The following is a 25,772-nucleotide window of genomic DNA, read 5'->3' as shown; positions in this document are numbered from 1 at the left end:
GCCCACCCCTGGCCCTTTTCCTGCCTCACGGGCAGCAGAAACAAAAAGATGAGAGGCTTACGTGATCAAAAACCCACCATGTATCCAGCACTGGAAGGAGCTGATCCTGGCAAATGGTGGAGATGGATGAGGACGGTTGCTATGGAGAAAGATGGGACTCCTCTGGTCCTGTGGAGAAGCTTTTGGAAAGCTGGAAGCAACCGCACACGCTGGCACGGAGGTGTTCTTGTGGTGGTGAACAGTCCAGGATTTGTACTTTTGTTCATGTAATTCCAACAAATTTCTCTTTTTGTTACCTCCAGGGATCTTCCAGCTGATTGTCTCTCATCGTTGCTCACCTGGGGCGCCCTCTTTACTGCCTGGTGATGCCGTTTCTCAGAGTTGTTGTGTTTTACTGACCGTTGTAGGGTTAAGTGCTCCCCTTTTTCTTTTCTTTTTTAAATTTGCAGACTGCACTGATAAGTTCCAATGAAGCTGTCCATGAAGCATCGTCAGGAACACCAGGCTTGGATCGACTTGTTTTAGAAGACATGAGCCTGTTTAAAACCTATTGAAATGGTTCTTTTTGTGTGTGTAAGACCTCGGGGTAAACAGTAAACATCAGAAGTAAGTCTGTGCAGCATAATTAAAGCGATCAGCATGAACTTGATTATGACATTGCCTCTGAAACACAGAACTGTGACAGCCTTGGATCTGTGGGCTCTGTCTGTTTAAGGTCGGTATCACGGGTCCACACGGAAAATCACCAGCAGAACAAAAAAAAAAAGACCCCACAGAGATGGAGAAGAGCACAGGAACACACAGTTACTGCAGGATTCCGAAGCACCTCCAGGAAGAAACTCGAGCTTCCTCTTTGGAACAAAAACTAGAAGATGAGATTTAGCTGAAGAGCAAAAATAAAGTATGTGGTTGGAGCACATTCTTTGGTTGGATGACTCCAAGATAGATTAGTTTGACTCAGATAATACCCAGCAATCATTTTGAGTGTCTGGTTCCTACCGTGAAGCACGGACGTGGGAGTAGGATTATGTGGCGCTGCCTGAGTGCAAATGGTGTTGTGAGGATGACATAATCTGTGGTACCGTGACGGCCTGTGAAATCTCAAAATACTGGATGACAAGATAACACCGAGACTCCTTAAACTTGACAGGAGATAAATGTTCCAACAGGATAAGGATCCATACAGGAGTTTGTTTTGTTTTCCCACCACTTTTTAAAAAAAGATTTCTGTTGTGAAATGAAATTTCTAAGTGATTCTATCACTTAGAAATGCTGTCATAAGGAACAGACAGTTGGTTTTCACTTTGAATTTCAAAGAAAGATGCCAATATTATCAATCTCTCTTCAGAGTAAAACTCGAGTTTGGGATTTTCAGTACGTCGTCTGTGTTCTTAAATAATTTATTAGTCCGTTAAGATGAGAAAAAAGTCAGTAAGTGAAAGTGTTCGGGGGGGAAAAATAGCAGAATGGTGCCCAAATCGATTTTTAACCACACTTTTTACACTGAAAATAGTGCTTTAAGGTGGTGAAGCATCAGGAATGACATCAGTTCTGGAGGAATAAGATGGACTGGAGTGCTGTTTTTGAAGGCTGCCTCATCGTCCTCCATGCTGAAGGGGATCGAGTCTATCTTTAAAACTAAAGTTGAAATGGATAATTCCCTCCAGCTTTTTCTACAGTTACGGTGTGAGCTCAAACTAGCGTGCGTTACCTGTCTGCTGGTAACCATGAACTAACCACTGCCCTGTTCATTCGGCTGGATTTGCAGGTCTGGCCTCAGCTAGCATTGTCACGGCGGCCCCCAAAGGCCCGGCATTATTAGCCCCACTGGCGGCACCGTTTGTCCCCCTCGGAAAAAGAGGGCTAACGGATAAAAGGAAAAACGGGAGATGGCTAAAGTCTTTCTGATCCCTCTTTCCATGACTGGTAATCCAGGGGTGATCGTCAGCACAAAATGTGGCTTTGACTGCCTGTTTTCATTCTGTATGTGTTTATGTGTGTGCTGCAAGGAGCTCTGACTAAGAAACAGCCTTTAGAATAATGTCATCAAAACATGTGTTTCAGATAAGGACGATGAAATGTCAAGCAGCCTATTATGTGTTTAGTATGATTGCAGTGTAGTAGCGGGACGCTTCTCGGTCGCGGTTGTGTGTCCCTTTGCCTCCTTGTTTCCTTGTAGTCCCAGAGATCACTGTTAAAGCCAAGGCCCCCCCACCCTGTACGTTTCCTATGAGTAGTAAACGCTCCTTTAACCCGAGCTCCTTTACACATTTACATTTTCTCATTCATGACCTCATTCCTCGAGCATGCCGAGAGCCCTTTTGTCAAGGTTATTTGATAACAAAGTGCATTTTGTCCCTTTGCAAATGGTGTTGACTCACGGTTGGTAAAGTCAGGCCAAGTACGCGGACCTGCATGCCTGAGATGCTTTGTTCTCTGTGGTTAACTGGCCCGACAGCCGCTAATTGCACCCAGACCACAGCAGGTCATTTTTGAACTGCAGTAGGTGACACGATTCGCACCAGAAGATAACGCTTGCCTGCAGTTTCCTGCCAGCGCTCGGAAGCCTTGAGTGGCTACAGTGAAGTCATCCCTGTAGCAGCTCTGATAGGTTGTTGCTGGTCAAAGGTTATCAGGGCTGGTTGATCATTTTATAGCTGTTCAATCTGTTTTATATGCGTGAAACGCTTTATTGAGGGATGACTGGGTGTGAAAAGATTTCCACAGCTTGTAAGAAGCACATGATGGTTGATGCATACAGACTTTAACACCCTTTTCCCATTCATGTGTTGCTCTTTTTTTGATTTTTAAGAAAGAAACTTGAGTCGGAAGCCTTTCCTGTGTGGTCTCTTCAGTGTTGGTATTTATTTTCATATTGACTGAAAGAGCTAAGAAATAGATGATAAAACCATGGCTTGGGCTTAGATATAGATTCTATGTACAGATTGCGATACATAGTGACATTGTGATTGTGATACTGATTTCTTTGATTTCCAGAGCATCAGGACTGCCTCCATCAGGCGGTCCACGAGCGACTCGGCGAGCTGCTGCGCGTTCTGAGGGCCATTATCGACAAACACCAAAGCCTGAACTCCGTGGACATCCTCAGCACAGCTGGGACCGTCATCGCCACAGTCAAAGGTGAGCTGAGGGAGGGCCCTGTAAAACATCCCGGCTACTCCTCCACTCTTCCTTTGCTCTGCTTTCCGTCTCTGCCTATCTAATCCTCCCTTCTCCCTTGACAGCCTTCTCTTCTGGATGTTCACGTTTTCTTTGTGCTGGCCCCCGCTGTGTCTTCCCTCTCTACACAATGATTCAGGGGAGTGCCTTTCAGCTTTTTAGAAGTCACTCAGTCGCTCCGACTGCAGCAGCATGTGTTTGAAACCCCTACAGAGAGTTAGAAAATCATATTTGAGAGTCAGACGCTTGATACTCGAAGACGAAGAGAGTCCACTGTCCTTTGTCTACCCGTCCGAGCGGAGTCACGCTACGGAATCCTATTGAATCTTGTTCTTTTAGATTTTCATCTGATATGCAGGTCAGTTCTCAGTCCCCCCCCCCCCCCGAGTTTACCTCTGCTCAATTTGCATTGCAAAGAGGAGCTGTTTTGATAGGTGCACAAAGCTGGAGGAGGCTCTGCATAGAGATGTAGCTCCGCTTCACTGAAATATTCCAAACCCTTTTGGATGCGTGCACGTGTATCAACAAATGTGAGGTTCTTGCAAGCAGTGCTGGTCCTGGCTTCTTGTGCACCCCCCCCCAAAAAACACACACATTCCTCATTGCCCACCCCACCACCATGCACACAGAGGACAAGACACAATATTCTGCACAAACTACCTCTTTATTCAAATAATTAGAATCTAATAATAGTAATAAATAATAACTGCAACCTGACCTTTCTTGCCTTCCTTGATGTAAAATCATCAACTACTTCTTTTGGTTAATGCTGATGACGGCAAGGCCAGTCAGACGTTCTTGTGAGATGGTAGACCGCAGGATGAACTTTCAGAATGCACAGCACAATAATTAACACCCTATTACCTAAGCAAAAAGCTGTATCACAAAGTGTAGCTTACAAAAGTTTAGATGCTGGGTAGAGACAGGGGCACTCTTTAAATAATTTATGATTAAAATTTCTATAGTTTTTAAGTTTTAATCTAACAGTTAGCTCATAGTGGAACTAATGAAATGAAGCCAATAGTTTTTGGCCACACACTGCCTTTATCAGGGCTTAACAATGAAATTAATGTAAATAAGTAGTAGCATAACATAGCTAATGTTGCTACTTCTAGCTATTATTAGCAAGAGGCTAATAAACACACTAATTCACATTAGGCTATTGCTACCTGTTTCATTGCATGCATAATACGGTTTTAGCTAGCTACACTCATCTTCTGTTGAAACTAGAAAAACCCAAACAATTGAATTTGTATATTCAGCTATAAAAATGATAGACTTCTAACAGGCCAAGATTTGACAGCCAGTCACAGTAGCTCTCTCACAGCTTTGTGTGGCACTGTCTATTTGGCCACTAGGTGGCCAGGATTGCTCACTTCTTGACCCCACCCACCACCCCCAGTCAGCTCTGCACCCCTGCCTTCATTGACCTGTTATCCTTCTTTAAATTCAACATGCCGTTATTCATTACGGCATGTCGTGTGATCTGGAGTTTCTGGTGTTCTGGCCTTCATTTTGGCATCAGAAGAAATCCAAAGCATAGAGTTTTTACCTTACATGTGTAAAACGTCTGCCTGATTAAACACTCGATTGTACCCCGACGCAGAGTTGAACCCTCGTCCCGTCACACCGTGCACCCAGTCGCGCCCCTCGCTTCGGGATTTTTCTCCTGGAACTTTGGCACCTCGAGTCCACAAACGCTGGACAGGAGTTTGCTGCCGATAAGTGTTTCGAGAGTGTTGTGCTTTTTCAGCGAGACAATACCATTTTTCCCTGATGATGTAACTTCCACATTTGGACCGTTGGCTGGGGCCTGAGCGAGTAGTGGCATTGTATTCCAGCAAGCCTCAGGATGTCCTGTTGGGGGTCGGGGTTGGACAGAAGAGGAGGAGATGTAGCAGCAAAAAGAGTTGTGTGCTCTGATTGGTGGTAGCCACAGTAGCTGCTTTGGGGTTAACAAGAAGCTTCCCATGGACGAGGGAACCTGTTAAACCCAAATCATTTGGAATTGGATCTGTTTTGCTGTCAGCGTTTTTTTTCTTTTGTGAGAAAGTGCAAACTACTATAGGACCCCCCGAAAGACAGAGAAATCTGTTGGTTTTATGTTAAAAGGCAGTACAGGTTGCCTAGCATGATCAACGAGGCTTTTTAGTGTTTAACAGGAGGACACGAAAAGCTCTGAGGTAGGTAATTGGCAGTTTTGCCGCTTGTATATCTCTTTGGGCAACTCTTTTCAAAGAGAACATTGTGCAGTAGCTACTGAGGAAGCATCCTTGTATTTGGAAAGCTTTGGTAGGTGGGCGCCTGCTTATTTGTCCATATGTGGCAAAAGTTTTAAAGTGCTCAAACTTGAAGTGTCATTACGCTTTCAACTGGTTCCCTTCGAAGGTTTTCTCGTGAACACAGTTTGGGCTTTTCTCCGATGTGAGGTTGTCCAAAAGCCACAACCAGAAACTGAAAGATGAAGGCACCGATTTTTAGCTCAACAACAAGGAATCAGTGTTGGTTTTAATGTTTGACATGTCTCCCTTTGTGAGTCTTTGAACTCTAGAAATCCTTGTTGCTGTAGTCTAAAGGAAAAGGAGAGAGCGAGGAAGTCATGGAGGCAGCGGAGCTCGCCGTGACATCACTGATTTATTCCTGCGTGTTTGTGCTCGTTCTTGAGCATCTCTCCTGTCGTTTATTTTTCCTTCTGCTCAGTCAGGACAGGAAGTTTATTGTGAAGACTGATTACAGCCGTATTTTTTTTCCCTCATTCTGTCCTCAGTCATCACCGTGTTTAGACTTTCAGCAGGAAACTACTGCCTGGCCAGATTACAGCCAAATATACACACTTGCAGTCTTTGCTTATCTTTACTGATTTACCATAGTTGTTTTTGGATGCCTCTGGGGGACTTTTTGATATTTTTTTCTTTTTTTTTTTTAAATCTCAGCACACAAACCCGGATCCCTTGCTCTCCGGGTTTTTGAGGAGTCCAGGATGACTCAAGAGCGACTTTCATTGACTCTTTGCCTGACATCCCGCGCAGGATGATGAATCATAGCTGAAACAAAGGATGTATGCACTATGCTCGGTTTAGCTCCGCCACCAAAGCTTGACTCTGTCTCTCTTCACCCCACTTTTGCAGGCGTGAACTTTAAGGAGGTAAACGAAGAGAACAAACCCAAGCTTTTCGGAGAGATCTACACGGCTATTGACACATTGGCGTTCACGTTTGGCAATGTGTGAGTATGACGTCATTGTTATCATTATGTTGTTATTCCCACAGCTCCCTCACTTGTGTGTTTGAACCCGTCACATCTTTTGAGTACATGATTAATGTTGATCGGTTTTTATTTATGTTTCCCACTAGATAGTAATCTGACTTTTACAAGCATTTCATTTAAACATAAAAAGGACCACTTAATGGCCCTGAAATGTTCCCTTTTTTTTGCATTACAATCATCTGTCTTCATATTAATCTGCCTCTTGTGTGTCCAGCTAATTTTTACTGTGATCATCTTCATCGTTGCCCCCAGTCCCAGTTTTTAATTTTGCGTTTCCATCTTTCTCCAGAGTGTCCGACTTCCTTATGGGAGATGTAGAGAATGGATCGGTGTTGGGGCTCCCCCTGACGAAGAGAAGTCGGGTAAGTTTGTTATTTAAGTCCTCAACTGCGGTCACAGTTGGTCTGATGGTCGCGTACTTATTGAACTCTCAAGTAAAAACTGTCCAGAACTTCACTTTGCATCAGAGATGAAATTCTTTAGTTTATTGAGCAGCCCGTTAACGGTAGGATGTGACCTGCTGCTGCATTGTTGAGTGAAAAGTTGAGGGGTGAAGCAAGAGCTTGCGGGCTGACGCATGTGCCTGGAGGCGCCTCCCTGAGCGATGAACTGACTCATGCATTGTTGTTTTCCTGCTGCAACGTTTACTGTAGAACTGCTCGAAGGAGGAAGCCCAGGCTCTGATAAGAATTGTTTCAAGCATGTTAGCAGAGCGTTCTGTGCTTCAAAGGAGGAAATCCCCCCCCCCTTCCGCCCTGCTTTTGTAGATTTCTTTTTTTTTTCTAACTTTTTTTTTTTTTCTTTCTCCTTTTTATTCAGTCTTTTGAGAACCTCTCTGTGGAATCTGGAGGATCCGGTCCTGAGAAAGATGATCCGCCAGGTAAGACAGATGGAACACTCAGCTACTGTACTCTGGTGCTGCTGTGTGAAAGTGTCGGGAGGAAAACTAATCCCCAGAGATTGGTGTGAGGGGGGGAAGAAAAGCTCGCACATAAATCACTTTTCGAGCTTGGCTGCTGTTTATTATTCTGGGCTCTGGGTTATGTGAGGTGATGAGCAATCACCTAGAATAATACGAGTCTTCTGTCGGTGTTACTTAGCGTCAGAAGGTATTAGCCCATATGTCCATCACCCAAGGTCAGCATGGGCTTTTCCTGCTGACTCACGATCACAGATGTTGGTCCAGCAGTGGTGACAGGCATGCTGGATGTGGGTCGGTGGCCAGCGGCCATGTTTAAGTCCGTCTCTTACAAGTTCCATCATGGGATTTCCGTGGTTGTCACAGGGCCGTCTCCGCCGGTTCGACCCGAAGAGGTGGACAGGACGCTGCAGCGGCAGGACAACGGCGTGGAGTCGGCGCTGCTCTACGCCAAGGCGTGGTCCAAGTACACCAAGGAGCTGCTGGCATGGGTGGAGAAGCGGCTCAGTGTGGGTGAGTCAGGCGTAGAGCCCACGCAGCTAAGTAGCACCTGTCAGGCCAGAACACCGCCATGTCTGCATGTGATGGAGCGTGTGCTTTACATTTCACCGCATCTTTCTGGGCAGTCGTCTGTCTGCTGTCTTTTACGCGCGGTTTCATCAGCATTTCAACATCTGCAGAAATGGGGATTACATTAGTTTTATTGTTGTTGCCAGACATGATGAAGATTAGAAAAAAAGAAAAAAAATCCTAACTTATATCTGGACTAGGAAGGTTCAAATTGCTCCCACTGATTATCTCTGAGCGAATAATCTGCATCACGTGTGCAGATGATGTGAGACTCCAGTATCGTCTGCTCTGTACTTGAGGCAGAATTGGAAAAATGCAATAGATAAAGATGATTTCAAATTAGCCAGATTCCCTCCATTGACTTATTTCTGACTACGTCAGACATTTTCAGAAGCTTTAAGCCACGCCAGCTGCATCGTGCACATTGGCTGTTGATTTCCTGAGAAACTTTCTAAAAACAAAGAAGTCTTATCTGAGCTCAAGGTTGTGCTTGCAGTGTGAGAGCTTTTGTTGGATCGACTGGTTAATGAGTGTTTCCAGTGTCACACAGAAAGCTCTGTTCAGCTGTACAGTGCAGTCAGCAGCGGCTCGTCTGTCAAGCACATCTGCTGTGGTCATTGCTCCGTTTTACCGCTTTGTTTGTTTATATTAGACTTTTTTTATTCTCTTATTTCACATCTGAAAGTTCTTACAAACTAAAATGTCCTTCGGCACAATTTGAATTTGATAGAAGAACTTTGTCTTCCAATTGCAGATATCGAGTGTGCAAAGAGTTACGCCAAAATGGCTGAAACCGCCAAGACGCTTGCGAGTCAACAGGTGAGCGGACGCCGTAGCTCAATTCACGACAAAAAAAAAAGTGTTGGATTGTAAGACTTTCCCCTTTTTATCCAAGGAGTTCATGCCGTTCCGTGAGATCTACATGACGGCTTTCAAAAACGACATTGAATACAGTCAGCTGGTACTTCACACTGTTGCTGTACTGCAGAGCAACAAATTCGTGCAGGTAATCGATGAAAAAGCAACATTCCAGCTGCTTTGTCTGTGAATGGGGGAACAAGTGGTCTGAGCGGCTGTGTGTTTGTCTCCAGCCTCTCCTGGCCCGGAAGAATGAGCTGGACAAACTACGGAAAGAGGTGAAGGAGCAGTGGCAGAGAGAGCAGAAGAAAATGGTGAGTCATGAACTTTGTGCTTCGAACGGAGTCACCTCCAAATGTGGAGTCAAAAGATGTACTGACCGGGGGGGCTCGGTCCAACATGGCTTCTTCTGCTGCTATACACGTGCAAACACATGCTTTCATTTGTCATTTAACGGCGGCTTGACAAGACTGTTGTTCTTTTCCTGATTAACTTTGAATAATAACAGAAAGTTGGCTTCGATTTAAGCCATATTTTTGTGTTATTCTTCCACCTGTGAATGAGTTTAATGTCTTTCCATGTCCAGCACGAAGCGGACAGCGCTCTGAAGAAGGCCCGAGTGCTACAGGCCCAGCGGCAAGAGGAGTACGAGAAGGCCAAGGTAGCCACCAGCCGCCTGGAGGAGGAGCAGATTGGAGGAGGAGGGGGTACAGCAGCAGCCAAACAGCTGGAGAAGAGGCGCAGGCTGGAGGAGGAGGCCCTGCAGAAGGTATGGCACCTCTTCTGCTCAGACATCTGTGGCTCCCGCTGAGGATTCTAAAGCTCGGTCTTTCTTTATGTGGTAGGCTGAGGAGGCCAGGGAGCACTGCAAAGCTTGTCAGGTTGACGTTGGCGTGAAGAGGGTCGATCTGGCCAACACCAAGAGTGAGATCATCACTCAGATCCGAGAGATGGTCTCCCAGTGCGACCTCACCCTTAAGGCTGTAAGTTCATTAATATGTGATCCCGTAAGGCCTGAGCAGCAGAGATTATGTGCTACATCTTGACGGAAAAGGGGACGCTGATCCGCTGATTGGACCTTGTTTCAGGTGACGGTCAACTGGTTCCAGCTGCAGCAGGCCCAGGTGGTGTCTTTACCCGTCAACCACCAGAGCCTGTGCGAAAACGCCAAGCTGTACGAGCCCGGCCAGCGCTACATCGAGTTTGTCAGGAGCCTGCCGACCAACGGTCCTCGCCTGGAGTCTCACTCGCTGGATTCTCCCGTCACACAAAACGCAGGGTGAGAAGTCAAGATGCTGAGACGGAACACACAGACTCCCGCGGTTCTTTTTCTCTGCAGCTCAAGACTCCTGCGGGGCACATTTCTGCCACACTATTGCATTGTGGTTAATAGAGTGTAAACCTCTGGAGCTGCACACCTCACTGCAGAGAGTGACAGAGTGAGGGAGCTTGTTTTTGAAAGTTTAAAACAATCAGGTTAGCCAGGGCTTCCTGCGGAAATGGCTGTGGCCGGAGGAGCCGGAGCAGCCTCCTTTTAATTTTTTTCAGGAGCTTTCAAGCTTCACACACGCTGACCGACCCTGGTGAGGAAAGCTTTGGTCTTTCTAATTTGGGCAATTTTCGGATTTTGGTTAAAAATAGTTTCTTTTTTTTGTGAAAGGCTTTTGTTGACACAGGTTGGTGGTCACACACACACATACCAGACAGCTGGGAATAAGAGAGCGCTTTGTTCTCACTTAGCCCCCCCACCACCCGCTCCCCCCTGACTCTGATCCCTCTGATCAAAAGAATTCAGCTTGGGAGAGAGGAAATGAAACTTGGGCGCACGTACACACCCATGCTCACGTGCACCCACAGCACTGCTCCCCAAACGCTTAAATATAGACCACTGACCTACTTATTGTATATTGTGGGGTACTTGGGCTAACAATGGATAGCATGGCCCAAGTGTGTGGCAGTTAATCATCATTATCCTTAAATTAACTGCCCTCTCATGATGTCAGTATTATTAAGGGATCTTAACAAGCTGATGGAATTTGCAATTAAAATGTACAAATTGGTAGTGGAACAGAAGACAAATTCTATCTATTGATCCACTTTTCTTTTTTTTTAACTATGCAAATACTTGTTTACAGTGACTAATGTAATTATTTCCCATTTTGGGATTATTAAAGTTAATAATCAAGTCCATTTTTACGGATCTTCACCTGTATTGTTGCTAGCTTTGGATGCCTTCACTGTATCCCAGCAGTACCGGCGATTTCTTGCTTTTTGGAGCAACTTTAGCTTTTTTTTAGGTGGAAGCCAAGTTTTTCAGTGTGTGATGCTAGGCTCCACAGGTGAAGAGGGTGTAGAGTGAGGCAAGTTTTGATTTGTAACGGTCACTGTAAAAGTCCCTCACTGGATGGATATGATGGATGCAGTTTTCATGAGAAGATGATGAGTAATGAGTGGTCTTTGTCCAGCTTTCAAAAATACATGTTGCTCAATCCACAACATCCTCCACTGCTTCGAGGACTCTGTAACAGGAAAAGTCTTGTTGTAGTTGTTGTTTTTAAACCTTTTTCTTTTCTTTTCTTTTCTTTATGTTTTTGGCCCCAGGCTGTTTTTCAACAAGCGTTCACTCACCGGCAGCCACTCGTCCCACAGTAACCTGTCTCAGGCATCTGTGACCTCTGACATCCTGGGTGGAGATGAGGTGGACAGTCAGACCGGCCCCCAACACGCCAAGGTCGCAGAGAGACGCTCCAATGGTAGCACCGATAACCAAGGTACACGTCTGTGTAGCTTCTAATTTACTGTGTGCATGCATGGAATATCTGTGCTGTCGACACACACTCAGAGTGGGTGCTGCAGCAACAACATTCCTTATTTTTCAACATTGTAATTTTTTCTTCTGTCCAGCGCTTCGCATTCAAGGCCCGTTTCGTCCCTGGGGCTCGACCAATCAGGGCGGAGGGATGTGCAGCGACTCGGAAAGTGCTGGAGGGAGCAGCGAGTCCCGCTCCATGGACTCGCCCACTGCGAGCCCAGGTAAGAGCAGGAGGAGCCGCCCCAAGTTAGCTGCGCTGCCTTGTTCTGCAGCGCACTTTTATCGTCTTAAATCTTTCGCGTCACACTCGAGCTGTCAAGCGTTTCTTTCTTCTTTTCTTTTCCAAGAAAGCCAGCTCGTCAGGTTTTCTCCGCTAGTCGCGCAACATCGAGCTCATATGTAACAGTCCTTATCCAAAGATCAGGCGAGCACACGGTAATCAGGAGAAACATTGCTCATCAGCGACTGTCTTGATCGCCCTGGGGGCAGCACACTTGATTATCTCGGAGTGAAGGAGCTAAGCAACCACAGACAGTGGTGCCTCTTTACACAACTGTTACTCTGCCAAGTACACAAACATATGAAATCGTGTGTTGGTTGAGGTTTGTGTTTCCACTGTTGCTGTGCAACAGTTGACAAGGTGTCCTACACTTCTCTGTGGTCTCAGCGTGTTTGTATTTGACTGCGCATTATATCATTGTAGCACCTTTTTGCTTCATGGTCTGGGCCCTGTTTTTGGGGGGTATTTATTTCTATTTGCTCGAATCTTTGAACATATGTTCCACTCACTGGGCTGGCTTTCACAGCTTCTATTTATTACTGTATGAACAATAGCATCAGGTCTCTGGCAATCCTGGAGAATATTGTTTTTTGAGGATTAGGGTCATCCTATGGTGGGGGAAGAAGGTTTGCATTACATTAGCCATTTAATGCATCACATTAACATAATGGCTGGAATGTCATTTCCAGATTCACTTAAGTATTTGCAACCCCCGTTCACCCACACCCAGAGTGTGAATGGTGTAGGAGTTTATCCATGATTAGCCTCCTTATAAGGCTCGTCAGAAAGTTAACGTTCTTGAAATGGACTTGGAGGTAATCACTGATCAATCAACATTGATGGGAGTCACCAGTAATCGTCTACATAGTCAGGAATCCACAGCAGGAAGTCAACCACACCTGTCCCACTTGCTGCATTAAATTCACCAGATCTTTCCAGTTGTCAGCACTGTGATCTGACTCTGACTGAAGATGTGGTCTTACATGTGTGTTCTGCCTTATTGTTCAGGGGATTTCAAGAGGAGGTTACCCAGAACCCCCTCCACCGGCACCATGTCGTCGGCAGATGACCTGGATGACAGGGAGCCTCCCTCACCCTCGGATAATGGTGAGTTATTTTATTAACGCCTGTTTTTTAGGGAGTAAGGTATCCTTTTGTGTGTTTCAGTATTGTGATAACTTCAGTTTGTAAGTTTATTGGTGAATCTTTCATTATATTTGAGGCACAAAATGGTTTCCATTGAATCTTTTTTTTCTTTTTCTTTATTTCTCACCTCTCTGTAGGTTTGAATGAGATGGTAATAGAGACGGCCAGCTCTCCGGGGCCCTTTAGAAACACTCAGATGTCCAAGGCAGCTCAAACCCACAAGTTGAGGAAGCTTCGAGCGCCCTCCAAGTGCAGAGAGTGCGACAGCTTGGTGGTGTTTCATGGAGCCGAGTGCGAGGAGGTAACCTTGGATTCCTCTCTTCTTCTTCGTTTTTTCCCTTTTAATGAATAGAACAAACACCGTTTAAGGCTCAACCCTCTGTCCCGACCTTCTATAATTGTTGGAGTGTTTACAAGTTCAAGATGAAAATTTGCCAGCGTCTCACAGCGGCTTCTTTGTCTCTCGCGGCGAGAAAAATCTAAACCAAAATAAAAGAGAAAAGCCACTTCTCCCCTCATCAAAACGTTTGAATGAAGGAGTAAAGAGAAAGGTTGAAACTGGCCACAGTCTCTCCTCAGAGACCAAACCCGCCAACTGATCGCAGTCGGGGGGGGGACGGGCAGAGGAAACTGAAGACCCTTTGTGTGTCTTCTGAAGACTGTTCCTTCGTCCCTGTGCGCCCCCGTCCACACTTGACCTAAGATCAAGTTTCTGTCCATATTTATAAGTTAAACTAAACAAGACGAGTTATGTGATACCGGTTTACATATTGACAAGAAACTGTCATAAGAACGCCGCTCACTGCGGTGCTTCGTGGCTCTGCTCGTTGGCCTTTTTGACTTAATGTTCCCACGAAGCCGTGAGCAGCTATTTTCGTCCGCAGATTTACACACTTCCTGTTTGGAAAAAGAAATAATCAAGAGAATAGTTCAGTTTCAGCTCGAAATATATCCCGGGGTCATCCTGTTGTTTTCTGCTGCCTTAGTGATCGAACAAAAAAAGAAAGATGTGGAGTTTTATCCTGTCCTCTGACTGTCGGAGGTGTTTTAATCACGTGTGAAACCTGTGTGCATGTGCTCGCAGTGTTCGTTGGCCTGTCACAAAAAGTGCCTGGAAACCCTGGCCATCCAGTGTGGCCACAAGAAGCTCCAGGGGAGGCTCCACCTGTTCGGTATCGACTTCACACAGGCGGCAAAGAACAGTCAAGACGGCATCCCCTTCATCATACGGAAGTGTACATCGGAAATTGAGAACAGGGCGCTCAACATCAAGGTATTCTTTTCTAAATTGGTCGTACAGTCATCGGTTCAAGCCTTCAGTGAGTAAAGGCCATCAGCCTCAGAACGAAACTCTGAGACAGGAATGATGTGACACCTGAGTTGGCCCCATGCCAGTTGAGCTTATCGTTGTGCTCACTGGACAGGACAGGCTATTATTAGCAGTGCAAGTTGATAACGAGGCATTATGCAGTGTTTTATGAACACAAACACTTTAGCAATGTGCAGAGCAGCCACGTTAGATTTAAAATGATAGGACTGATTGGTAGTTCGACGTGTGCAGGTTACAGTTTGTTTGACCCTGTTGGTTTTCTGCAGCTACTTCCCCAGTTTCTCCACGTTGAGTCGTGAAATTGCCTCTCGGTTTCTTGTGCTGACTGCGTTTTGTTTTTGTGCTCTGAAGGGAATCTACCGAGTGAACGGTGCCAAGTCTCGGGTGGAGAAGTTGTGTCAGGCGTTTGAAAATGGCAAGGACCTGGTGGAGCTCTCTGAACTGTATCCCCACGACATCAGCAACGTACTCAAACTCTACCTGCGACAGGTGAGAACGTAGAAGTTTAGTCTTTGCTTACTTTTGTCTGTCATTTCTAATTCCACACCACTTGGTAACTTTTATTTGTTTACGCTTTCTTTTTCCCTCCACACTCGGCAGCTTCCAGAGCCGCTCATCCTCTTCCGTTACTATAACGACTTCATCGGTTTGGCCAAGGAAAGCCAGAGTATCATTGTGGAGGAACTGGAAGCGTTGCGGCTCAGTCCCTGCCCTGTGGCCCCGGCCCAGGTCAGCGTGGAGCTCAACCGGGTGCTGTTCAAAATCAAGGATCTGCTAAGACACCTGCCTTCCGCTCATTACAAGACACTGCAGTTCCTCATCGAGCATCTTCACAGGTACGGAGGGCAGCAGCTTGAGTATCCAAACCTCAACCCTGAAACATGAATATGAATCTTATTCTTTGACGCTGTCTTAGTAGAGACTTATCAAAGGATAGAATGTGCTTTTAAGTCCTAATTTGACAACTTATCAGTTTTTTCTTTTTCCTTCCACAAGGGTGACCGAGTGTTCGGAAGAAAACAAGATGACAGCCAGCAACCTGGGAATCATCTTTGGCCCAACGCTGATCAAGCCGAGGCAGGCGGATGCCGAAGTGTCCCTTTCCTCTCTGGTGGATTACCCCTACCAGGCACTCATCGTGGAGCTGCTGATCAAACACTACGAGATGGTCTTTGACACCCCCCTCAGTCCTCTCAGCGGCACCTCCCCTACAGAAGTCGATGCCCACCCACGCTCTGACCCCCGCCTCACCCACCAGGAGAAGGAGCAGCAGCTGAGCAGGCACTCCAAGTCGCTGGGAGACATCAAGGAGGTCATTACTCATTAGTTTACATCCAAAACATGACACTGGCTTGTATTATATTGGCACAGCTCTGCATGTATGTGATTAACAGCGTGTTTGTTTGTTTCCTTTTTTTGCCCTTACAGCAGAGCTCCAAAGTGTTTAAGAGACATTCCTCCATAATTCCTTCTTCACATTTATTGTCTGAAGTTCAGGAGACGTTGCCAAGCCTCGATGGAAGCGATTTTGAACCCGGTCAGTATTTATACGACTCACTTTACCCACTATATGGCCCAAGTAAGCCTGAGTTAGTGAAGTCTGCGTCATTTCTACGTGAAGCCTGAATGTTTAACATGTTTTTGAATCTCTGTTTAAAGCTGATGAAACGGACTCGGAGACCCTCAACGGGGTGATGTCATCAAGCGTCACCGATGCCCCGAAACCTAGCGAGAGAGGCCTCTGTCGTTCCCAACACGTCACGGTCACCAGGGTTCAGCTTCGACACCCTCGCAACAAGCTGTCCTCCCGGCCGGTGAGCTTGCCGGCCGAACGGCTCGCCGGCCGAGGACACGTGGATGAGAATAACACTCGGAACAGCGGCGACCAGGACGAGAGGAAAGGAGGAAGTTTTGACCAGTCCATAGAAGAAGTGGACGAGACTGAAAATCCAAAGTTGCGAGTCGGCACGCGTTTCCAGAGCACATTTATCGACACGCAGACATTACGCAGAACGTGGGACAAACAGTACAAGCAGGATGTGGCTTCCAGAGCTGTCAGACTCGTGGCCAGCTCGCCTTCAGACACAACAGCAGCGGATGCCGACGGCTCATCTGCTTCCGTGCCGTCAGACCCGTCCCTTGGAAGTGCAGGGAGCAGTGTTGGCACCCTCTACCCCAACAGACCTTACACGGTCGCAGTGCGACCCAGCAGGACTTTAAGAAGGGAGGACAATGTAACCAAGTACAGCACAATTACGACAGCTTTCAGGGCTCCCAGGACTCTGCAGCCTCCCCCAGGAACCTTCTATAAGCCCCCGACAGGGAACAAAACCAAAGTGCTGCAGAACTGTTCATTAGCTAACAGCACTGAGGAAGAAGATGGGGATAATGATGATGATGAGGACGACGATGACGACGATGATGATGATGATGAGGAGGAGGAGCTGGGGATTGAGATAGAGGTGTCAGTAGATGAGCCGCTTGAGGAGGACATTGAGGTCGAGCAGGCGGCCATTTGTCAGTCTCCCAGTTCCAGCCCTGAGGAACTGGGCCAGAACCAGTCCAAACCAGTGTATCAGAGACTAAGGCACCGGCGCCTGCAGGAGGTAGAACACCGAGAGGCTCATTTTGTTTGAGCCGTTCGAAACGATTGGCTGCCGTAGCCGAATGTGAACACGTGCCGTGTTTTAGAGCCTCAGAAGCAGCTGCAGAGAAAATGACCCCATGCTGGCTTTCAGGAGCTTGTGGGGAATTATTTGACCTGTTCTTTGTACATTTGGAGCCCAGAGGGCAAACAGGACGCACTTAATACTGTATATTTTCCACATGATTCACACTTTGTTTTCAATCACGTGCTCTGGACACTCGGCGCCTCCTGAGAATATTTATAATTTCTTGTGCAATTTTCCACCATTTTCTTTTTGTTCATACAGGCTCACTATCAATGTATGTTTATATACCAAAAAACCCCTGTTTGAGTCGTTACATTAGTGCGTATACTGTAGCCACAACACTGAGAAAGAATTCAGTGCACTTACCTGACATCAATGCTCTGTGTTGGACCTACTGTGAATAAGAGTGTTTTAAACTGTTACACGTAGGTTAAGATGAATTATTTTCTAATAACGTCTTTTGTAAAGCAATATAATGACCTTTTTGTTACGTGTTGTGCTCATTACCTGTAATGGGCCTCGAGTCCTGTTGTATAAGAACGTTGCAAAGGGTTTTCATCCTCTTGTTTCCATAATGCTGAACTTGGATGGTGTCAACTTGTCAAAAAAAGAAAAAAAAAAAAGCTTTTATGAACGCCGATGCTTTTCTAACCTGGCATTGCTTTTCATGCATTTTTTAAAACATTTTTTATAGAGTAACATTTACGACTTCTGTAATAGCCAAAGCTTTTTTTTGTTTGTTTATTTGTTTGTGTTTTTTTTTTTTTTTTTTTTACAAGTTAACTAGTCATCTTTTATCAGTAAACTAAACCTTGCAGGTTGTTTGTAAGTCATTGGAAGTGCATCATTTATTTAAATGGTATCTGTTTTTCAGGGCGATGTACAAGGTTGACGGAATGTTTGAAAGGTTTTAAGTGTGAGCAAAAAAACAGGTACATGAAAACAAACACCCTTTTGTAACTTATTAAAATATATCTGACAACTTCCAACTAAATTGCTGGATTTTTTTTGCGCCCCCACATACACAAGTCAACACCTTTCTTTAGAAAGCTCCTTCCCTGACTGGAATGAAATGCTCTGGGTCTGTGTTACATGATGAAGGAAGAAAGCACACAAACTCAGGATCAGTTGTTTATGGGAGAGATTAACTCCCTTTGTGGTGGACTTTGGACTGAGAACTTTCCTGATTTATTCATTTTTTAATGCAATATAATACATTTGCAACAAAGAAGCTCTGAAGTTGAACTTGTTTAGCGTGAACAGGTTGATCTGTGTATTTGAGTAAAACCGCTGGCTTTTATCCAACACCACGATGACACCTTTTTTCTTAAAAACGAGTTTTCTCCACCGTAGCAGCAGTAGGATTATGCGGTCGAAAGAGGGCCAGGTGGCTTAGGTCATGAAGGCCTCTGCGAATGGAAGAGAGGCGTTAACCGTCTCCCTGCACTTGAGAAAGGAGATTAAATCAATCTGCTTAACTGTTCACGAGGTCTGGAAACGAGCTGCGTTAGCAACCGCAAGGAACACTCGGTAGACCTTGTGCTGTTATGCTTTTTTATTTCTCAAGAATCGGTCTACAGTGCAGGTCGTCCTCTGAGGTAAGTCGTGACGCCGTGTTGTGCTTCGTATTGCAGCCATACTTTGCCCACAGTGATGAAAGCGTATGGTGCTGCAGCTGCTACTGAACTAATGTTGTAATCTTGTGTACAATCAGTGGGGAAATACAAAATGTCATGTTCACTGCCAGTGGCGTTAATTCCATACAGCAAAGGCTGCATATTCCTATCTGTGCACCAGCTCTATGACGTGTCTCGATCCATTGTGCTGAGCTCATTCACCTCGTTAGTGAGCTACCGCTAGCTTTCACTTGCAGCTTTCACCAGATGAATGGGCAGGCAGATTTGTGCCAATAAAAAGATTGAAGGTTGTCACGGACTGATCGAATACAGGTCTGTCGGCTGGAGCCAGCCCCCCGCGGGGGTGAAGAGGAGGCATCATGGGGTCAGGAGAACAGGTCAGACTCCTGCTGTGGAAGAACTGGACCATCCGCAGGAGGCAGAGGGTAATATGTTCTCATCTATCAGTTATTTGGCAGAGTTTAGATCAGGGAATGCTGTGCAATTTCATCATCTGATGCACGTCAGATTTAGTTTCTATGAAAACTTCTACTGAAGTTTGTATGAAACTGCTACTGAAAGCTGCAGTTGTGTCTAACTGGTGGGATATTTTCCTCAGTGTTTTAACATGTAGCTTTCATCCAGCCTTTTTTCACCACTTGGACTAACATTCTCTCTGTTGTGTAGTTTGTATGATATGGAATGTGTGAGATCTGAATTGCAGCGTATTGCACGCCCATGAGACTGCCGCGCCCAAATCGGTGTCAACATAGACACAAATAAGGCTGTTTTTCTTGACTTAGAACAGTGCGCTGAAGCATTATCGGCCCACTGCCAACGTTTTTGTTTAAGAACATCTCACACCCACTGAAATCAGCCGTTTGGAAGGGGAAATGCTCATTTAGAAAGTTTGTGTCGTTTTAAACAGGTACGTTTCTTCATGGAGATCATGTGGCCCGTCATGCTGTTCATGGGACTGGTGTGGCTCAGAAGAGTGAATCCACTCTACCGTCAGCATGAATGTGAGCAAACAGCTCCTCACCAGAGCAACTCCCTGATATCTTACTCCCACACAGAGTCTTTTTTTTTTCCAGTTAAAAACTGGTGTGAAGCAGAAGATTCCTCTCTTTACTCTCAGGTCACTTCCCCAACAAGGCCATGCCTTCGACTGGTGTCCTGCCATGGATCCAGGGAATATTCTGTAACGCCAACAACCCTTGTTTTCAATACCCCACCCGTGGGGAATCTCCAGGCCTGGTGTCCAACTACAACAACTCTATGTGAGCATCACCCACAGCAAGCAAGAGTTTTAATCCAGAAAGAGTGCAGAATCCCCATGAAATATTTGATATCAGCTTAAAAAAAAGAAAGAAAAAGGCAGAGGATATATTTAGCTTCCACGTTGTGTAGTGTGTTTGTCCTCATTAAGATTTCTCCTCAGACTGGCACGGCTCTATTCTGACGCCGAGGAGCTTCTCTTCAATGACCCGGAGTTTCTGCAGGTCGGTCGCCTCTGGAGGGAAATGAACGTCATGAGCAACTTTATGGACACTTTGCGCACTCATCCTGAAAAGGTCTCAGGTCAGTGCTCCAGACTTTCGTCAACATCCTGCAAAAACATCGCCGTCAAAAGAGGGCCAACTTAAGGGCAGTTATTCTGGGGAGCTCTTTCATCGGAGCAGGTGTTGCAGCTGGACAAAAGTGTGCTTAACTTGAGTTGTAAGCTGGGACAAATCTTCTGGTACTTACAAACGCATTATCTGCTTATTTATTTTGTAAACGTATTAAAATGATATAAGATTTTAAAAAGAAATTGAGCTTCATGTTTCAGAAGTCCAAATCATCGGACCAAAAAGCGCATCCCAGCCTGAGTCACACTTCAAATAATTTCTCAGCTGTCTTATCTGTGTCTGGACTGTGTAAAACCATTATATCACATGGGCTTAAGACAGGAACTTAATGTAAGCTGCTTAGTTTTGCCACGAGCATCTTGTTTCCTTTTCTTCTTTTCCTTTTTTTACATATGGGTGCCATCAATCCACTCTACATGCACTCCTCACTTCTTAAGGGACATTGTACTGTGTGTTCCCTGTTCGTGTATACATGGACAATATTTTGTATATACAACATGCTTCCCTGCTGGCAAAATAAACCTTTATGATGGGAGCGGAGTGACATGGGGCGCATTCCGGCCTGTGCATGATTATGTCTGGCTGCTCTCTGTGCTGCCACTCTCATGGAGAAATATGTAGATGGACTAACAGAGATACGCATCCACATTCCTTCCAAGTTCCCATGAGCCCCGAGAAAGAGACCTGAATTATCATGAGAACAAGCTTATGCTACTGATGACTTCCACTCATGACTGCTCATGTTAGACAAAAAGAATGGTGTTTGGCACAGCTCAAGGGAAAAAAAAGAGAAAGAAAAGGCCTGTCTGTGTGATGTGCGGGGCTCCGTGTCTTTGGAAATCAATGAATTTCTCAGATTCGTGTCCTTACTTGCTTTTACATTGTATGTTGTTTGGAACAGCTGCATCACCAGGCAAATTCATCAAGGACATATCCTGGATAGAAGCCAAAACTCCACTTTGTGTTGCAAAATAAACTTTATTCAAGTGCAGGCAGGCAGCTGGAAGTAAAGAGGCGGCCCAGAGACGGGAAGTCTGTATCCCTGCACTCCTTTTCTGTTAATGAAGCCTGCTCGTTACAACTCGTTTTGAAACACATCAGCGACGATCCTGATTTTTGTTTTTCCCGACTTAACCAGTTTTTCCACTGCATGACTCGAAAGGAAAACAATCAATGTCAATCAAAGCCAACGGCACATGGGTTGAAATTAACGAAGGGCATAGGTTCACAGTACTTTTCCACCACAGGAGCCGACTCTGTGTGTCTCTGCAGGTCGAGGAGTTAAGGTGGAGACTATCCTGAAGGAAGATGAGACGCTGACGTCATTCCTGCTGAGAGACATTCCTCTGACCGAGTCTGTGGTGTATCATCTAGTGAATGCCCAAATCAGGCCTGAACAGGTACACGGGCACTTCCATTCACGCATAAAAGCACAAAAATACACACAAAGACAAGGATACACCTTACGTATTTATATCTAACATTCATAAACGAATGCCATTTTAATCTGGAGACCAAAACACATGTTGTGGACCGGAAGTTTTTGCCAAGCAAGTCCTCTTCAAACAGCCACTTTATTGGCTCTGACAATAAGCACAAATGAACCACAGCATCACACAGGAACACAAACTTTGAATAACAGAGCCATCTGAGTCAGGAATGAGAGGGAAAAACTCAACACAGCACCCAACAGTGCAATGACAGTAGAATCCATTAATTCATTAAGTCAGTTCTTTAGATCAGCTAACCCACTTCCAGCTCCTGTCCACTTTTTTCAGTTTGCCTTCGGGGTCCCAGACTTGCATTTAAAAGACATTGCCTGCAGCCTGAACCTGCTGGAGCGATTCCTAGTTTTCCCCAGCCGCAGAGGCCTCTACGCCGTCCGCAACGCCATGTGCATCCTGACCCCACAGCGGCTGCAGATCATCGAGGACAAATTCTATGCCAATGTCGACTTTTTCAAACTTTTCAAGCTGGTCAGTGCTGGTTCTCGAGCTTAAAGGGCTGGTATTTATGACAGTATAAACTGAGTGTTGGGAGCGTGTAATGGCTTTCTTTTTTTTTTTTTTCTGTCTGTTTTTCTTTTTTGGATCAGTAAAACTCACCCCTTCTAAATTGAGAATACATGCCAATAGAGGTTTCACCAACTTAATGACCAATTCACATCTGCACAATCTAAACTCCATTCTGTGTTAACTGTATTTGGAACACCAGTTAAAGCATTAAGGTTTACACTTAGAAATGTTGCCTGGGGCTCATTCGTAAAGGTCTTCAGTGGAGCAAGAGAGATTTGAGCCGAGTGCTGGCTGAATGACTCAGTTAAGTTGTGGGATTTTGCAACATCTGACTTAGTAAAATAGTCAGTAAACAAAAGCAGTAGGAGTTTATTTTTGGCCAAACTGCACGTTTTAGTAAAGTATTTATCCAAAAACAACGCGCACCTTTTTTCACTGCTAAGGTTTCATGCATCTGTGCATAGTTAATAAGATGTCTTACACCGCGGTTAATACAGCCACCGTTATTTATTCAACAGGAACGAAGCATAAATGCAGAATCAGGGAGTGAAAAAGTACGTAGCAGCCAAGCGCTGCTGTGATCAAATGCACTTGATCAACCGATCATTCGTTCGTCCGTCGTTCAAGTTCATTCGTCACACCTCAAAGTGTTGAAGTTTATGACAGAAAGTCTTGTCTCTCACAGCACACTTTAGACTTCTGGATCAATGCACGGTTATGATGCACAGCACCATCCATCCGTTTATTATCCATCCATCCCTGCTGCCTTTGGGCGACAGGCAGGAGACACCCTGCATGGCTCGCTGCTTCTTTGGCAAAAACCAAACACACCCCAGCAAACAAACGCCTCACACCAAATACGTCTGATATCCAAAGCCTTAGAAGCCAGAGAAGGTGTATTTGCTTCTTCACATGACTTAATATTGTCACCAGCACATACCCTGAAAAGGAAAAAGAAGGTGTAACAAATTGTATTTTCAGGATCTTTATCAAGTAACTGCAATTCTAATTACAGCAACTTATTTATCAAGTATGTTTTAACAAAGCTGATTCACGTGCTCTGAATTATTACGACTCAGTTATTTCTTTCACTGCATCGTCACAATCGTTAAGCTCAGTGCAAAGTCCCCTCGTGCTTTTGGACAATGGACAAACAGTTGTTGGTATTTTCATAGGAGCTCTGGCTCATAGGGTGGAGCAGATGTTTCTCAGGACAACACAAAATAAACAAGCCGTTAATCTTCTTGTAGAAAGAGGAAAAAAAAAACCCCTCACGATCAAAAAGACTAATTTGACTAATTTTCAATGTGTCTTTTCCGATCACGCTCTCTCTTTTTAGCTGGATTGTATTGATAAGTATCTTAACCCTAGACAAAGGTAATCACTGTGAGTAAATTAATTATTTATGTACAAGAGGCTAAATTAAGAGTGTGCTGCAGCCCAAATAGGCAATGGTGATGTCACCAATCTATAAAAACAGTTCGAATTAGCTGAGTAGACTGACTTAGCCTCTTTCTATTATTAGCTAAGTGTAGAGACCGCTGTGGTTAGTAGTTAGTGTACGCTGAGAGTAAACATGAGCCGCAATAAGACAGACAACAACAGGGACAGCCCTCAGCCTCGTCTTCATCCATAATCCCATGGAACTGTGCCACAAGGGCTCAGTAGTAGGCGTCTGTTGGCGTCCGTCATTGTTTGTGTGTTAGATGCACAAACGCATCTCAGCATCAAATATTCGCTCTGTGTTCAATCTTACTGTCTTGTTAAATGTATACACCGGCCCATCGGGTGTAGTCACAGACACCGACCAGCAAGGCTTAGGGTATTGCAACTGGACATCAGAAGTCTCCCGCCCATGCAGTGAGACAGAGGAGCTGAAGAGGAAGGATGTTTCTGGTGGCAGCTCAGTGTCTTGGCTTCGTGCTGCTTCCTGAACCTTTAGCCCATTGTCTTGTGAGCTTTCTGGAAGCTCTTTGGGAAAACCAGCAGATGCGGAAAAAAAAAAGAGCAGAGCTCAGGTGAAGATAAGGGACAGCAATAACAGAACAGACAAAAGATCCTGTCAGTTTTCCCACGTTTTCCACTACAAAGAGTTTGTCTGCAATAGATTTTATCACCTAATAGCCTCATAGATTTATACAAATGTGTCAAGACATTTTTTTCATGTAGAGGTAATAAAAAAACATAACCAAGAACTGATTGACTTCATAATTCTGTCTTTTCCTAGCTTCCTCGTGTTTTGGACAATTACTCTGACGGCATTAACATTCACTTCTGGGTCCGGGTCGTTTCTGCCACTTTGGACAAGCTGCAAGAGGTAAGAGCCAGCCCAGTAGCTCCCATTCAAAAGTTCACTGCTTCCTATTTTTAGCCCTCAGGAAACAGTTGCTTCCTCTTGCCTGAGTTTTTACGCAAACAGACGGTGGGGTGGGGTGGGGGGGTAGCTTCTAGTGCGTATTAGGAAGGCTAAATTCAGAGCAATCCCTCCCAGCCTCGAAAACAGATAACTCATCATTGTTGGACCATCCCAACAGAGGAAGAAAATAAAACAAACCGCAACAGCAAAAAAGTCTGAGACAGCAGGTGAAGCCTCCAACAAAGGCAAAGGTTAATCTGACGGATAATGATTAAATGATGTGTGTTTTTCCGTCACACATGTTAAGTCGATGCATATCTGCAACTGAGATGTCTTTATCAAGTCAGCTGTAGCTTAGTCACTGCTCGACGAGCTGCTTGAAGTGCATAAATACCAAGGTTTGTTGTAACTAAGCCTGAAACTGTCTCTTACATTGTCGCCTGTCTCCACTTTTAATATTAATGTCTGTGTGGAAATATTGTCATGTTTGTTTGTTGTTTCCATGGCCGACAGCCAGACATCCTGTTGGCGAGACGGTTGTCTCCGTCAGAGCTGCAGACAGTGCCCGCTCAAAGTGGAAGATTTCAAACAATTCAGTTGTTCCTCTTATCATAAATCAGAGAAGGACGGTACCCTCAAATTCTCCAAAGATCAGGGCCTTAGCATATGGAAATTGAAGTTTCCTTAGTGATCAACTAAATAAATTTCCAGAGAAGTTGGAAAGTTCTTTTTCTAAATGGAAGAAAACCTTCAATCTGTTGTTTGTTAAGACCTTTCTTACTTTGTTTAACGGAGACAACTTAAAAAGAAAAGATCTTCAGAGACCAACATTGATTATATTCAGAAAACATGAACTAAATTAAAACTTGATGCCAGCAACACAGTCAAGGAATAAGGTTGAGTTAAAGGCATGCTTATCATCCCTTCCTTTTAACGCTTTCTCATCATTTTTCTGAACTGAGGATACAATTGTTTCAGCTGTTAAAGAGGAATCTGTCATTTATTATTCTTTCCCATCTCTGCTTTACTTTTTCCCCAAAAGCCCATTAAACGCTGAGGTTGAGGTCCAATTCTGGGATGTAACAGTGCACTGTTTTCCAAGGAACTCCTGAGCCCACGC

General features: G+C 45.0%; 2 protein-coding genes across 5 annotated transcripts in view; both read left to right on the top strand.

Annotated features, from left to right (window-relative positions):
* arhgap29a (Rho GTPase activating protein 29a) overlaps positions 1-18,022 on the top strand; it is a 30,357-nt gene extending 12,335 nt beyond the window's left edge. For 2 of the 4 annotated variants that reach the window (XM_072379044.1, XM_072379045.1), the window contains exons 3-23: positions 2,998-3,141; positions 6,309-6,405; positions 6,737-6,809; positions 7,267-7,327; positions 7,733-7,879; positions 8,691-8,755; positions 8,832-8,942; positions 9,028-9,108; positions 9,381-9,563; positions 9,640-9,777; positions 9,883-10,073; positions 11,396-11,565; positions 11,699-11,827; positions 12,895-12,993; positions 13,170-13,333; positions 14,117-14,305; positions 14,714-14,851; positions 14,963-15,198; positions 15,359-15,674; positions 15,791-15,899; positions 16,022-18,022. In XM_072379044.1, the coding sequence (XP_072235145.1) occupies positions 2,998-3,141; positions 6,309-6,405; positions 6,737-6,809; positions 7,267-7,327; positions 7,733-7,879; positions 8,691-8,755; positions 8,832-8,942; positions 9,028-9,108; positions 9,381-9,563; positions 9,640-9,777; positions 9,883-10,073; positions 11,396-11,565; positions 11,699-11,827; positions 12,895-12,993; positions 13,170-13,333; positions 14,117-14,305; positions 14,714-14,851; positions 14,963-15,198; positions 15,359-15,674; positions 15,791-15,899; positions 16,022-16,998 (3,818 nt within the window). In that variant the 3' untranslated portion in view covers positions 16,999-18,022. Of the gene's footprint in view, positions 1-2,997; positions 3,142-4,710; positions 5,364-6,308; positions 6,406-6,736; positions 6,810-7,266; positions 7,328-7,732; positions 7,880-8,690; positions 8,756-8,831; positions 8,943-9,027; positions 9,109-9,380; positions 9,564-9,639; positions 9,778-9,882; positions 10,074-11,395; positions 11,566-11,698; positions 11,828-12,894; positions 12,994-13,169; positions 13,334-14,116; positions 14,306-14,713; positions 14,852-14,962; positions 15,199-15,358; positions 15,675-15,790; positions 15,900-16,021 lie in introns of those variants that run through there. The other 2 variants (XM_072379046.1, XM_072379047.1) reach the window with 2 other exon arrangements.
* A 1,006-nt stretch (positions 18,023-19,028) lies between these two features.
* The window catches only part of abca4a (ATP-binding cassette, sub-family A (ABC1), member 4a), a 30,515-nt gene continuing 23,771 nt past the window's right edge, over positions 19,029-25,772 (top strand). The window contains exons 1-7 of the mRNA XM_072378230.1: positions 19,029-19,096; positions 19,579-19,672; positions 19,789-19,930; positions 20,092-20,231; positions 21,554-21,681; positions 22,060-22,257; positions 24,524-24,613. Coding sequence (XP_072234331.1) covers positions 19,031-19,096; positions 19,579-19,672; positions 19,789-19,930; positions 20,092-20,231; positions 21,554-21,681; positions 22,060-22,257; positions 24,524-24,613 — 858 coding nt within the window. The 5' untranslated portion in view covers positions 19,029-19,030. The remainder of the gene's footprint in view (positions 19,097-19,578; positions 19,673-19,788; positions 19,931-20,091; positions 20,232-21,553; positions 21,682-22,059; positions 22,258-24,523; positions 24,614-25,772) is intronic.

This window comes from Leuresthes tenuis, unplaced genomic scaffold (assembly GCF_036924035.1).
Source record: "Leuresthes tenuis unplaced genomic scaffold, fLeuTen1.0.hap1 SCAF_24, whole genome shotgun sequence".
NCBI lineage: Eukaryota > Metazoa > Chordata > Actinopteri > Atheriniformes > Atherinopsidae > Leuresthes > Leuresthes tenuis.
This window is presented reverse-complemented; position numbering and strand designations above follow the sequence as displayed.